This window comes from Urocampus carinirostris, chromosome 12, assembly GCF_059441175.1.
Source record: "Urocampus carinirostris isolate Australia breed hairy pipefish chromosome 12, RoL_Ucar_1.0, whole genome shotgun sequence".
NCBI classification, from domain to species: Eukaryota; Metazoa; Chordata; class Actinopteri; order Syngnathiformes; family Syngnathidae; genus Urocampus; species Urocampus carinirostris.
In genome coordinates this window covers 33142564-33156989 of record NC_142360.1, presented here as the reverse complement: position 1 = coordinate 33156989, position 14426 = coordinate 33142564, and the positions used below count along the sequence as shown (strand labels likewise).

General features: G+C 38.4%; 1 protein-coding gene across 2 annotated transcripts in view; it reads left to right on the top strand.

Moving 5' to 3' along the window:
• The window catches only part of usp24 (ubiquitin specific peptidase 24), a 44733-nt gene that overhangs the window by 23885 nt on the left and 6422 nt on the right, over positions 1-14426 (top strand). For both annotated transcript variants that reach the window (XM_088350330.1, XM_088350329.1), the window contains 30 exons: positions 27-112; positions 818-926; positions 1113-1268; positions 1490-1587; positions 2023-2118; positions 2200-2422; positions 2519-2681; positions 3286-3447; positions 3533-3603; positions 5833-5993; positions 6068-6129; positions 6230-6421; positions 6991-7105; positions 7295-7439; positions 7512-7631; positions 7709-7834; positions 7983-8081; positions 8154-8236; positions 8450-8591; positions 8669-8788; positions 8860-9074; positions 10034-10158; positions 10247-10388; positions 11399-11645; positions 11742-11845; positions 11922-12035; positions 13094-13301; positions 13399-13488; positions 13593-13695; positions 13761-13879. In XM_088350330.1, the coding sequence (XP_088206456.1) occupies positions 27-112; positions 818-926; positions 1113-1268; positions 1490-1587; positions 2023-2118; positions 2200-2422; positions 2519-2681; positions 3286-3447; positions 3533-3603; positions 5833-5993; positions 6068-6129; positions 6230-6421; positions 6991-7105; positions 7295-7439; positions 7512-7631; positions 7709-7834; positions 7983-8081; positions 8154-8236; positions 8450-8591; positions 8669-8788; positions 8860-9074; positions 10034-10158; positions 10247-10388; positions 11399-11645; positions 11742-11845; positions 11922-12035; positions 13094-13301; positions 13399-13488; positions 13593-13695; positions 13761-13879 (3996 nt within the window). The remainder of the gene's footprint in view (positions 1-26; positions 113-817; positions 927-1112; positions 1269-1489; positions 1588-2022; positions 2119-2199; positions 2423-2518; positions 2682-3285; positions 3448-3532; positions 3604-5832; positions 5994-6067; positions 6130-6229; positions 6422-6990; positions 7106-7294; positions 7440-7511; positions 7632-7708; positions 7835-7982; positions 8082-8153; positions 8237-8449; positions 8592-8668; positions 8789-8859; positions 9075-10033; positions 10159-10246; positions 10389-11398; positions 11646-11741; positions 11846-11921; positions 12036-13093; positions 13302-13398; positions 13489-13592; positions 13696-13760; positions 13880-14426) is intronic.

Below are 14426 nucleotides of genomic sequence, written 5' to 3'. Positions count from 1 at the left end.
GTGTTATTTTAAATTTCCCTTAACAGGAGAAGTCTCTGCCGGGTGTTGTTATGGCGCTGGTGTGCAATGTGTTTGAGATGCTTTACCAGTTGGCTAATTTGGATGAAAGCAGGTAAAAAAAACTTTTTTTCCTGTGAACCATATTACTTGCTCGTCAATTTTATTGTATTTTGTTGTAATTTTTTATTTGTTTTTATGTATTTGACTTGTATTAGTTTTTATTTTTTAAAGTGGGAGGCGTCATTTGAAGGGTCCTTAAAATTTTTAAATGTATATACATTCTCTATCAAGTATGTGGAACAATGCCCGACTCTGTTCAAAGAGCCCTTATGCTTTATTTTTTATTGCGCCTATCTTTATCTTACTTTTATCAGGGGTGTTCGGGGCAGAAAACATTAAGTTTGAGGAATAAGGTCTGGGAGGAGTGTTAGAGAGTGACTTCATGCTTATCCCTGCAGGTTTTTGTTATAGTATGTAAGTGTATCATTAAAATGGTAAATGCAATAAGCCACCTCCTTCAAGTTCAGTCCAAACGCCAACCCAAACCTCAAGAAATATTAAAAAAGAGGATTTGTTGAGCACATCAAAGAAAGGAGCTGACTAAGGTTGCTATCATGACTTTAAGCCAGTAGATGGCGGCAGAGGGTGACAAAGTTAAAAATTCCCTACAGCTCCTTTAACTTAAATTATATGATTTTTCCTTTTGTAATATATTTTATATATTTATGTTATTATCATTTAACTTTATAATATCCATGTTTCAAAAAGCATCTATACCCAGGCAAGAAGTCAGATGCGCTGTTTTCTTTCCTCCCAGGATTACTCTTCGTGTGAGAAAGCTGCTCCTCCTGATCCCAACAGATCCTGAAGTGCAGGATGCTCTCGATAACTTTGTCCCGAAAGAATCCAGTGTATGGAGCCACCAGGTACGCTTGTTTCAATGAGATTTTAATTTTTTTTGTATGCTTGATGTATAAGCAGTATTTGATTTTTAGTACGTTAACTCAAGTCAACAGCTCACCACCATGTTACTTGTAGTACCAAGACTGACATACAAGAGGCAGCATGATCCTACAGTCCATTCAGACTCCTTTTACCATATTTTCTTGTAGAAGACACTGTTCACTCTTGGCCAAGGGACGGGGTCTCGTTCACCATCTACAGTATCAAAAAATCAGCACCAACCCAGTGCCGCGTCCATTCTGGAGTCCTTGTTCAGGTCCTTGGCCCCGGGCATGTCTACTTTTAGAGTGCTGTACAACTTGGAGGTGAGAAATCTAACCATATAGTAAACATGTTCTAACCTGAATTACCTTCTAACAAGATAAAAATGCTCAAAGAAAAAATGACTTTTACACTTTTCTTTTTTTTTTCTTTTTTAAATGCACACCACAATTAGAAGTATTAGATAACTTTTATTGTTCTAGTACACCATTGGTAATGTGCATATTTCCATGTTTATGATTCCTAATTTTTCATTCCCCCGCAGGTGCTAAGTTCAAAACTCATGCCCACGTCTGATGATGAGATGGCTAAAACGAGCAGCAAGTCCTTCTGTGACAACTTTCTCAAAGCAGGAGGCCTTAGGTACCACAACAGTTTATTTTCTCTATATTGATGATCAAATGAATATTACTTTATTTTAAGGTCACAGTATCATAAAATTGTATTAAAGATTCACAAAAATATTACCAACCCAAGGGGACAATCTGCAATACATGAAGGTCGAGGTCATATTAAATGATTTAGAATGGTTTTGCCCCTTGCTTCAAACACATTAACAACAACAAAAAAATATATTTTTCTAAGATTCTACTTTTGAAAACCATTATAGAATATAAAATCACACATTTTGCAACGACTTTTTCAAATGTTGCAAGTGAAAAACATTCTTAATTTATGGCATTTGGAATTTAATGTAACCTCTTTTCTCCTCTGCAGTTTTTTTGTATATCTAACAACAGTAAATACCATGCAGAAGTATATATTGTTCTTTTCCTGAAATTGTCTCTTCATTTGCAGTCTAGTTGTGAATGTTATGCAAAGAGACTCCATCCCATCGGAGGTGGATTATGAGACCCGACAAGGCGTTTATTCCATCTGTCTCCAGTTGGCCAGGTGCAACACTTTGTCAAAGGCATCTCAGATCACTAAGAATCTGATATTCTGTGCTTTAATGATGTTTGGGTTGCATCACAGGTTTCTTCTTGTTGGCCAAAGCATGCCCATGTCATTGGATGACGACGTCATCCGGGACGGCGAGGCACTCTCTTCCCGCCCGTTCCGCAACGCAAGTCGTGCTGGTCGCCAACTGTCTTTGTGCGCCACACCGGAAAAGTCCTCCTACAGGCAGATGTCCCTGTCTGAACGCTCATCCATTAGAGTAGAGGAGATCATACCCGCTGCCCGGGTGGCAATTCAGGTAAAGTGGCAAGCCATATGCATAGTGAAATATAAATGCTTACTGTTTGAAGAGCTTAGGGCAGTTGTAGACCAATCACATATTTCTTTCTCTTAGACCATGGAGGTTGGTGACTTCACCTCCACTGTGGCTTGTTTCATGCGATTGACCTGGGCTGCAGCAGCGGGGCGACTAGATCTGGTTGGCAGTCCACAACCCATCAGAGAGACCCATGCCTCACTTCTATCCCAGGGAGTTCGCACCAGAGTCAGCAGCACAGGTGAGAGATTTGCATTGTTGTTTGAAAGTGTTTCTGTTAAAGTAATCAAAATGCAACAATTTTACCTACCATAATCTTGCCCAGCCTTTTTTTGTGATTTTTAGTTTCCCTTAGCAGCAAGAAGGCTGATAATTAACTCCTGTTAAGCAAAATAAATGTAAATTTATCGAACAAAGAGTATTTTTTTTTAAATACATGTTATATCATAGTTCTTGTATTCTGGATTCTTTTTTAAATCAATATTGTTCTTTAAAAAAAAGACTCCTGCCCTAGGCTGTCCACACCCTTGGGGTCACACAAAATTCTATGGGACACACAGCTCACTATGATTAAGTACTCACAAAAATAGCACAGAAAATGTACTTTTCTTTTAAAATTGAAATTTTATCGTAATTGCAATACTGGTCTGAAAAATCACAATCAGGTTTTTTTTTTCCCAAAATCAAGCAGCCCTAGTACTTGAAGTGTGCCAGTAAAACCTCCGGAATAAGACACAGAATTCTGTTATTTATATTGGTTATGTATGCTTTTTACTACACAGAGCAATTTTTTAATAAATGCAATGGGTCACAGGACTAACATTATATATTGATTTTTTTCTTAGGAAGTAACTGTAGCTCCAGCAGCGAGGGGGAGGCCACGCCAACTGCGCTGCATGCCGGCATTTGTGTCCGTCAGCAGAGCGTCTCCATCAAGGACACCATCATCGCTCGCGAGGCTCTGTCACTCCTGGTCACCTGCCTGCAGCTACGCTGTCAGCAGCTGTGTAAGAATCAAGCTGCTATTCTCGCTCCCTGTGGTTACCTACCGTCAAAATTTCTGTGTCATGTTTTTTTTCTTCTCCCACGCAGCCTCTTTTTACAACTTGCCTTCTGTCAGCGACTTCATCATTGATGTGCTGCTGGGATCTCCTAGCGGAGAGGTAAACTGCATTAGAAGGGGACATATGCTTCTTTTTCAAGTTTTCAACGGTCTTACGAAGATTTCTGTGACAATGTTGCATAATCTAAGACTGAATAGTTAACAAATACTGTAGGAGGATAATAAAAACTGTCATATCTGGTGAGGTCCACTAAATATTTTTTTACTCAGATGATGAAATTATCCATTTATACTTTGGCTTATCTTTGTTCATATATTTACTGTATATCAGTGATGTATCTACAACTCTAAGACGTAAACATCAATCCAGTTTCTAGGTCAATTATTTTACTTTTTCAGCCTAGTGGTTTATTTTTATTTTTATTTATTTTTTATTCAATTCAATTTTTTTAGTAATTTTTGTGAAGCAGTATCATAACATTTCTCAAATCATAGTTGTGGCTCAATAATTGGCGTGATGATTTACGGCGGTGTTAAAAAGCAAACTTTTCAATATCGCTAATTCTGTCTCTCTTTTATGTTTGTATTTAAAGTGAAAGGGACCGACTTCAAAACTGCCTGTGTTAGAACAGTTGGTCAAATACTTTCAATTAGTGTGTTAACTTTTCCGACACGTACAAAGACACGCAAGGCAGAAAGACGTAAATAAAAGGATTAAAAGACAGTTTCCTGACCCTTTTTAGGGAATTTTGCTTTTTTTAGCAGCTCACGTATACACCTACATTTATACAAACATCCAACCATGAATCGCAAATATTTCAAAAAAGGACCAACAAAAAGTGGAGGTCATCAACTTAACATCTAATTGCTTAACATCTAATTGCATGCTCTCTGATGATATGAATAGGGTGCGTACAAGTGCTTAAAATCCTTGAAAATGCATGAATTTCAATGTTGTAATTTCAAGGATGGAAAAGTGATTGAATTATGAGTGATGTGCTTTTAAATGCTTGAAATTGTTGCCGTGTTTCTGCTTAAAAATGATGCTGAGGCTGCTCTGTGATGGCTTTGTTTTGCCATTGCATTTCTTCTTCCCGCAGCTGGCATTAATTTGTATGGCATTGTCCTATGCAGCGTCATTGCCCCCTACAGGACAAGTGCATGCCACATATAAACTATGAAATGTCTGTAAATGCAAGGATTACCTATTCATTATGGACATTTATTATGGGCCATTTCAAAAAGTTTCCCATTGGTAAATTGTAATGGGAAGAACTTCCAGCAACAGAAAATGTCAGCTACATATTTTTGTCATTTTTACCCAACACCAATATTGGCAGGGATTTGTCTAAAATATATTTACACACGCATTGTTCAAAACCACAAATATATTCGTGATTTACTCAAGATCTAAAAATCATATGTCTTAATACAAAGCAGTTATCACTTCAGATTTTTCAGTTCACAATATTGTAAATCATACAAAATAATATTGCTGAAATATTATTTTATATATTCATGCAGTTTTAATCATCACAGTTAATTGGTAATAGCAGTTATCGCTTCAAATTTTTCAGTTCATATATTCTTCGTGGTTTGCTGTCCCGCCACAGTTGTAATGCCTTCTCAAGGTCCAATCCATTATCATCCTCCTCATAGCTTAACCAGGAATAAAATTAAGTCAATTTTGGCAGAAAAGTCCTTATCTTGCTAGTATTATTTTGTTTATTTTCTTTCTTCGACTCGTTCGCTTCAACACACGTGTTTTCCCAGCCTCTCGTGTTTTCCTAGCGATCTTCCGAAGAATTTCTCCGCCGTTTTTTTCGTGCCGGAATTATTGCCGTTATCACTTTCAGCATTATGTTTCGACTTATTACTGACACTGAAGAAATTACCAATTTTGTGTTGATTTTCACCTTGAATCGACGACAAGCACCACAACAATGACGTAATCTCGAAGCAACGAGATCTCGTTTGCCGAGATCGGCGTGCAGACGAAAACTCGCTTTAATGGTACAGGAGATATTAGAAAATTGTCTTTGTAAGTCCTTAAAGTGTGCTTAAATTTGTAAAAGGTGTAAAAATCCTATATGATGTTCGAATCTAATGCATTATTTTTAATTCAACGAGTATTGTATATTTTGTCAAAAATAATGTGTTTTTCGTTCAATGGGGAAAGAATGTTGTTTTGTTTTGGGGTTTTTTTAAATTAAAAAAAATCTAAATAATGGCATTTTTGGGCTGTCATTTTGATACCGTATTATTTTTGCTCAACGTCCTTAGAATCCCATACATGCCCATGCCTATTAAGTAACTTCTTTCCTTTCAGATCCGCCGTGTGGCCTGTGACCAGCTGTACACCCTGAGTCAATCGGACACGTCTGGTTTCGCTGACGTGCAGAAACCCAACTTGTTCCTGCTCTCCGTCATTCTCTCAGCTCAGCTGCCACTTTGGAGTCCCACTTCGGTCATGAGGGGTGTCAACCAAAGGTAAATCTAGGGAAATTTAGGAGTGCAAAAAGTACTGGAACCAGGTACTAATGTTTTTGGCTTTTGACTGTCAGACTGCTGTCCCAGTGCACAGAATACTTCGACCTGAGGTGTCAGCTACTGGATGATCTAACAAGTAAGCTTTAAATTGCAAAAAAAATAATTAAAAAACAACTCTAAAGCTACTTTTGGAATTCATGATAAACTCTGGTTTTCTTTCTGTTCACCCCATGCAGCTTCTGAAATGGAGGTGTCACACGTTGTCACCGCTACCATGCTGGAAGATGAAATATCTTGGTTGGACAACTTTGAGCCCAGCTGGAGCTCTGAGATGGAGACCAGCGAGGCGGACAACATCCTCCTGGCGGGACACTTGAGGCTCATCAAGACCTTGCTCTCGCTTTGTGGCAAAGAGAAGGAACAGCTGGGTAAGTAGGTGGTATTGAAGGTGTTGGTTTTTTTCTGGATAAATTTAACCACGGTTGATGGAAGATTGTTTTGCTCATTTAAATATGTAGGAAATATGTTCTTTAATTTTTTTTTTTAAATGTATACTTTCCAGATGATTTTGATTAAGAATGATTTTCCTTACTCGAAAATCGAGTTAAAAAAAATCTTAATACGAGAAAAATGTTACTTAACATGAGTAAATCTTTCTGCAGATGTGGTAAGAATGATTCGTTGTTATGTGCACTGTCATGTTGTTGGAAAACTGCTCTTAAAACTCTTTTTAAAATCCGCTCTTTGATATCTGATCCTTCTGCGCAGTACAAGATAGATTTCTCTTATCTTCCTCCAGAATTCAGTTTAAAATATCTACAAATGAAAACAAATTATACGCCTGTGCAGTACTTTGAGGCATCTTGTGATTACAGGCTATACACATTATTGTGACTTGACCCAAAATGAGCAAAGTTTTACGCCAATTAGATGATAATTTATTTTTTGCTGTGCACTGTCACAATTGTTCACTTATAACACATGACCACACCTGCAGGCCCATCGCTGATTCAGCAGTTGTTGGATGACTTCCTGTTCCGAGCTTCACGAATCATCATAAACACCTCTAACTCCACTGCCTCTCCGGCCCCGAGCCACGATTTTCATCCCAAGTAAGGCGATCGATCTGTGAGGATCAATTTTTTTAAGAGAAGGGAAATTGAAACTTGCTAACTTGGATCCAAGTAAGAAAAAAAGTTTTGTGTAATATGGTTGCATTTCTATTCCATTTGTAAATAATAATACCATAATCTAAGGTTGATCTCACCTAGTTTAAAGACTCATCCGTACTATTTGACTAGATGTAGCACAGCCAGCAGTCGTCTGGCGGCCTACGAGGTTCTGGTGATGCTAGCTGACAGCTCCCTCTCCAACTTGCGACTTATCACGAGAGAATTGCTCTCCATGCACCACCAGTCTGACCCATCGCTCTGTAAAGAGTTTGATGTAAGTAACCGATACGTGATACCAAATAATACCTGAGCTGTGAAGTTTTATTGCTGGTATTTCGTTTGTCAGTATCTTCCCCCTGTAGAGAGCCGCTCTGTTTCGGGTTTTGTGGGCCTAAAGAACGGTGGAGCCACGTGTTATATGAACGCAGTTTTCCAGCAGCTATACATGCAGCCAGGCTTGCCAGAGGTACACTAGGTGTTGTTTAGAAATAGTAAAATCTATATCATATACAAGTATTAATGTCCATGTATGTTGTTCTAAAGGCATTCCTGTCCATTGAAGACGACACAGATCAGCCCGATGAGAGTGTGTTCTACCAGGTTCAGTCTCTGTTTGGTCACTTGATGGAGAGCAAACTGCAGTACTATGTTCCTGAGAACTTCTGGAAGGTATTAGCAGATTTCAAAATAAGTGGAGTGGTTCTTTAAGAATAAAAATGTCTACTAGATCTCTTAACTGAAATCATCTTAGAATTATAGTACATTTCCTTTACAAAACTCTTTTAAATAGTAATATATTTAATTTCAATTGTTTTAGATCTTCAAGATGTGGAACAAAGAGTTGTACGTACGAGAGCAACAGGACGCTTATGAATTCTTTACCAGCCTGGTGGACCAACTTGACGAACATCTCAAGGTATCATTTGCCTCAAATAAAAGCGGGTTTTTTTGTGTTAACTGAGTCACATCTTGTTTTTCCCTCTGACAGAAAATGGGCAGAGAGCAAATCTTCAAAAACACATTTCAGGGCATCTTTTCTGACCAAAAAATCTGTAAAGACTGTCCACATCGGTGAGTCATGAAGGTTGATTGTTCTTACTTTAGGGACACAATGATTGGATGCACCGGCAGCAAAATAGAATCTCACATTTTATTTCTGGTTTATGTTACATATATTTGCATGAAATAACAAGACTTCTAGTACAAAGTGACGTACTTACATTGCTTTTGTTAAAACACTGCAATGTCCTTTAACTTGCAAATTATATGTATTCTGGACTTTAGGTACGAGCGTGAAGAGACGTTCATGGCGTTGAACCTTGGTGTGACTTCCTGCCAGAGCCTAGAGATCTCACTGGACCAGTTTGTCCGTGGGGAAGTTCTAGAAGGCAGCAATGCTTACTACTGTGAGAAATGCAAGGAAAAGGTGAGTAAAACTTCTCTAATCGTATCATGTTTTTGCTGTCAAAGGTTCCTAAAGGTTTCTTGGTTTCACACATACAGAGAACCACAGTAAAGCGGACATGCATCAAATCCCTCCCCAGCGTTCTGTGCATTCATCTCATGCGCTTCGGCTTTGATTGGGAAAGCGGACGTTCCATCAAATATGACGAACAGATTCGGGTGCGTATCATAGATGGATAATACTTGTCCATGTCACGGCAAAAGACGTGTTAATGTTCTGTGTTTTGTAGTTCCCTTGGGTGCTCAATATGGAGCCGTACACAGTGTCTGGCATGGCGCGTCAGGACTGCTGCGGGGAGGGCAGCGAGGGGCGGGGTGATGGCCCGTCTGGAGGCTCACCCAGGAAAAAGGTCACAATTTCGGAGAACTACGAGCTGGTGGGCGTGGTGGTCCACAGCGGTCAGGCGCACGCTGGACACTACTACTCTTTTATAAAGGATAGACGGTAAGAGAATCTATTTGTATCTTACATGTAACGTATTTTCCAGATTGTAGGGCACACCTAAAAATCCCATTTTGGCCAGAAATTTGAAAGTGCACTTTATAAGCCTTATATACAGCAGAATATGGTGGATAAAAATGGTAATGCATATAGTAATTATAGGTATTTGTTTCCATACAAGTTTTCACAGTATACTAGCATATTTGTGCAATGATAAACATCGTTGGCCAAAATCACATAACATTGTGCAATGGGAATTAAACCAGAGCAATGGCGGTGGGAACGCCGGCATCTTACCATTGGACCATAAGTGGAAGACATACAATAAAGCATTAAAGCTTATCTCACTATTTTACTAACGGTGACAAGAATACTGATCTGCATAGTGCATTCTGAAAGGTTAGACAGTCTCCGCTTCTTCACCAAAGAATGATTACTATACAAGCCTCTTTTACGTACATATACATATTAAACCGCAACATTATTGACACGCGTGAAGAAGTGTAGAGACTGTTTAACCTATCAGAATGAACTATGCAAATAAGTGCTTCTGGCGCAATCAGTTAAAAGTGGTGTGATTATTAGTTAAGCTCAATACGGTAAATTTGACCTTCGCAGTAGACTATCGAAAACACATGCGTACATATTTATAGTACAGGAGAAACCAACTTCTCTAATTCCCAAACTAATTCTAAAATGATTTATTTGGTTCTCAAGAATTTATAATGTATTTATAGATACTGATCATGTTGATGATTTCTTATGGTAGGTAGAAAACAAAGACTTACAATAAAAAATATTTTCTCTTTTTTATATTTTACATTTTCATGTTTCCAATAAAATCACAATGTCCCGTCACTAGTGAGCTATTTTAGTAACCGGTCCGCAAGCTATCTGGGTGTTCTTTAGGGCTACCTTGTTCTCTTGTTGACCGCTCATCGTGTTTGTCTATTTTTTGACAGTGGCAGCTCACGGGGACGTTGGTATAAGTTTAATGACAACGTGGTAGAGGAGTTTGACATGAACGACGAAACTCTGGAGTATGAGTGCTTTGGAGGAGAGTATCGGCCCAAAGTTTATGACCAATGTGAGTGAAATATGCACGAACACGCTTTGGTATGTGTAGAAGAAAGGAAAGCAATATTTATATTCTTAATCTGTGTTTTTCTGCACAGCTAACCCCTACCCTGATGTGAGGAGAAGATACTGGAATGCCTACATGCTATTTTATCAGAAAATCAGCGAGCAAAACTCACCCGTCTTGCCTAAAAAAAGCAGAGTCAGCATAATGAGGCAGGAAGCAGAGGACCTAACACTGTGAGTTGACATCTTATGCCAAGCAAATTGGGTTATAATGTGTTGGTCAGGAGCTGTGGCAAAAGTGCTTTAACTTAACTTAAGAAGTAGGATCCTGGATACATTTTTTGTTATTTGGGAGGGTTGGGAGCAGAAATCTTTTAGCGACTACAATTAATCTAAATCAATCGTCAATAACTTGCAGCCTTAGTGACAATTGCGACGGTGTTTATTATTTTCCCAATATATTTGGATGTATTCTGTCATGCCCCCGAAAACAAGTGCTAAAAGCATAATGGAAGAAGACAAAATATGGAGACTCAAAGTGACTAAAACGCATCTTTTTACTTTTGAAAAGAAGAGAAATAAGAAAATAAAAAAGAAAAGGATAAATAAACTTTTTAAAAAGGGCCCAAAAAAATGGAAGAATTGGGGGGAAGAAAGAAGACAAAAAGTAAAACTCAAGAAAAAAAGGAAATTGCTATTTATTTATTTTCAATTTTGACTTTTTTCACTTGGAATTCCTTTATTTTCTTTATTTCCCTTTTTCTCTTTTTTGCTTTCTTTTCCCTTACTTTTCTTTTTATTCCCGTTTTCTTTTTTTCTTATTCTTTCCCATTTGTGGTTACTTAAAAGTTAAAATTCCCTTCTTCTTGTCTTACTTTTAGGAAGGCTTGATTAAAAAAAAAAAAAAAGGGTGGGTTTTGCTCACTTTGTCTCCGCAGTTTGTCGTCTTTGTTGGACTCGTTTTTGGTTGCACTACACATTAGAGCGACATCTAGTGAATATATATAAAACACTTTCCTTTTAAGAACAGCAGAATGTTTTTAACAGCGTTTTTTGTGGAAAACCCCATTTGGCCCAACTTCACCCTCCACTTAATTGAGTTTGAGACCCCTGATCTAAATGATACTTCCACGGCAGTAGGTGGCATCAATGAGTTAGAGCAAATACATTTTATAGCTGGTAGGAAAAAAATAACTATCAGGCTGAACTTCTCATTTTTTCACACATGTGCTTTACGTGACCAGATCAGCACCCTCCTCACCGGACATCTCGCCGCAGTCGTCGCCTCGCCCCCCCAGGGCAAACAACGACCGCCTCACCCTGCTCACCCGCCTTGTCCGCAAGGGTGAGAAAAAGGGCTTGTTCGTTGAGAAGATGCCGGCCAGCATCTACCAAATGGTGAGGGACGAAAATCTCAAGTTCATGAGGAACCGAGACGTCTACAACAGTGACTACTTCAGCTTCACGCTCTCGCTAGCTTCTGTCAATGCAGTACGTCTCTGTACTTAAATACAATATTTTTATCCTGGTATGTTGAATTCTTAATTTTTTTTTACTCCAATCGCAACTTCATTTTGTTTGTTACAGACCAAACTAAAGCACCCAGACTACCAGGCCATGGCCAAAGAAAGCCTCCAGCTGGCCGTCCATTTCCTCCTCCACACCTACCTGCACACCAAAAAGAAGCTCCGGTACAGGCAAACACCAAAAGTGCTTGAAAGGATCAAACTTATTTTTGACGTCATTTCTTTCTGTTTAAAATCGCAGCGTGGACACTGAAGAATGGATGGCCACAGTGGAAGTTTTGCTGTCAAAAAGTAGTGCTGCCTGCCAGTGGATGGTTCAGTACCTAGTTGGACCTGAGGGACGCGAGATGACCAGGTGGGAATCTTTGACTGGAACTTTTGCCGGAGCTTTTTATTAAACTGTAAAGACATTTGCAATCTTTTTAATGGTGAAAGAATAATTATAAATTTAACATTCACAAGATACATCTACAAATGTAATGGGGATCCAATGAATATGTCCATCCATTATCTGCACCGCTTATCCTCAGCAGGGTCGCGGGGGTACTGGAGCCCATCCCAGCTTCCACCAGACAGTGGGCAGGGGACACCCTGAACTTGTCGCTAGCCTCTCGTAGGGCCCAATGCATATGTATTGTTAATAGAATCGAAATTATCAGCTCTTAGTCTCAACTGTTTTGTTCAGCCTGGCAGTTTCATAGGTGACTTATAGTGACTTTATTTGAGAAGCTACTTTCTAACTTTATTGAGAATTTTCCAAAAACATGTTGATAATCATGACATTCAAGTATTTGCATTGTTAATTTGATTCATTGTAAATATTTTATCGTTTTGTTAAGAATAAGTCATAAAACAAAACGGCAAATTGTATTTTTAATATTTAATGTATCTTAAAATAATTCCTCAAAATAATTCCCTGAAATAAATATTAATCTTAAAATTAAATTAAGTTTTATGATTTGTTAAAAAAATGTACATTTTAATTTCAAATATTTTTCGTATTCTATCACTTAAAAAACACAACAAAATAAATCACAATTTAAAAAAAATAATAATTGGTAATTTTTCCCAATGTTTCAATTTATTTTACAAGGTTTGAAAAATGATATATTTAAAATGTCATAAATATCAAATAAATTATCGTATTTTTTTAAAACAAAAACATTAAAAAAATAAGTTTTAATCGGGTTAAATCTATCCATCCATTTTCTGCAACGCTTCTCCTCACCAAGATTATGGGGGGAGAAATTATATGAGTAAAATCATCAGCTAGACAGAAGAACATTCTACCTGAAAAGATGATTATTAGTGCTGCCCAGATTTGTTTTTTAATCCGCTGTCTCTAAGGCATCTACCACTGTGCATATTTTTGGTTCTTTGTCTTTATGGTAAAAATTCTTTCCACCCTGCCAGGATTTGTCTATTGGAGTGCTGCATGCGGGAGGTGCGAGTGGTGGTTGCATCCATTCTCGAGAAAACCCTGGAAAGCGCGTTGCAATTTGCTGACCCAGGTCTGGACAAGCTGACTGATGTTCTGCTCTCACTGCTGGACAAGGACGTCCCCGAGAATGTTAAAAACTGTGCGCAGTACTTCGGCCTCTTCAGTAACTTTTCTCAGAAGGTAGGAAAGGCCATTTAAGCCTGGTGCATATGTCCTGTGTTTTTTTAAATGAATTTACAATTAATTTAGTGTCCAATTACATTTTTTTTTCTCTCAGGGCTGTGAAGCTTGTCAGCTGCTGTTGAAACACTCAGCATACCGCCGAATGCTCGCTTTCCTTTTGGGGCCCAATCGCCAAAACTACCAAGTACATGTTTTTTCATTTCCACCTGTGAATTTGCTTTTTTTTCTAATTTTCAATGCAGTTATCCACAATTATTTACTGTCTGGTTCTCTGTGCGTCCCATGTAGAACCGGCGGTGGAGTCCGGCTCAAGCTCGAGAGTTTCTTCATCTCCACAGCACCCTGGCGCTCATCACGATGCACTCGGATGTCGACTCCCAACGGACGCACGGTGAGTGTTGGTATTCATACGGTTTGCACGGTCCGAGCTCATCGTCTTTTTTGTCGTTGCTCCAGCCCCAGAAGGGTTCAGCCTGTGTGTTGGCAGCGTCCCGTCCTCATCGGCACGCCTGCCTCTTCACCCAGACATCCTAGCAAACCTTTTCACGCCAGAAGGACAACCGTACCTTCTTGAGGTGATTTTATTGTCTTTTATCATAGTTTTCAACTCTGTAGTATATTGCCATTTTTTTAAAAGGCCTCATTTTAGTTTTTTTAGAAAAAAGATTGCAAAGAAATAAGCAGGGTTGGAAAGGGTTACTTTAACTTGATTACTTTCAATTACTTTTGGATTACTCCAATACCAAATATGCTAATAAAAGACAAAAGAAACTTAATATGAATAAAATTATGACTCACAACACGTGGTAAGCTTTCTCTCCTGGCTTTGTTCTCTTTGATCTCCGGCAAAACTAACATAAAATGCGACAGAAACAAAATAAAAATAAATCCAAACAGCTTGCCAACATCATTTTTGCCCTTCCATGTATTCCGTTACTCCCCGAGCCTGCACAAAATTTTGTCATTTGACTCATATTTAGTTTCTTTTGTCTTTTATTAGCATATTTGGTATTGGAGTAATCCAAAAGTAATTGAAAGTAATCAAGTTAAAGTAACCCTACCCAACCCTAGAAATAAGTAAAATTTTAAATTAAAAATGACTAGAATTGAATAGATTAGACC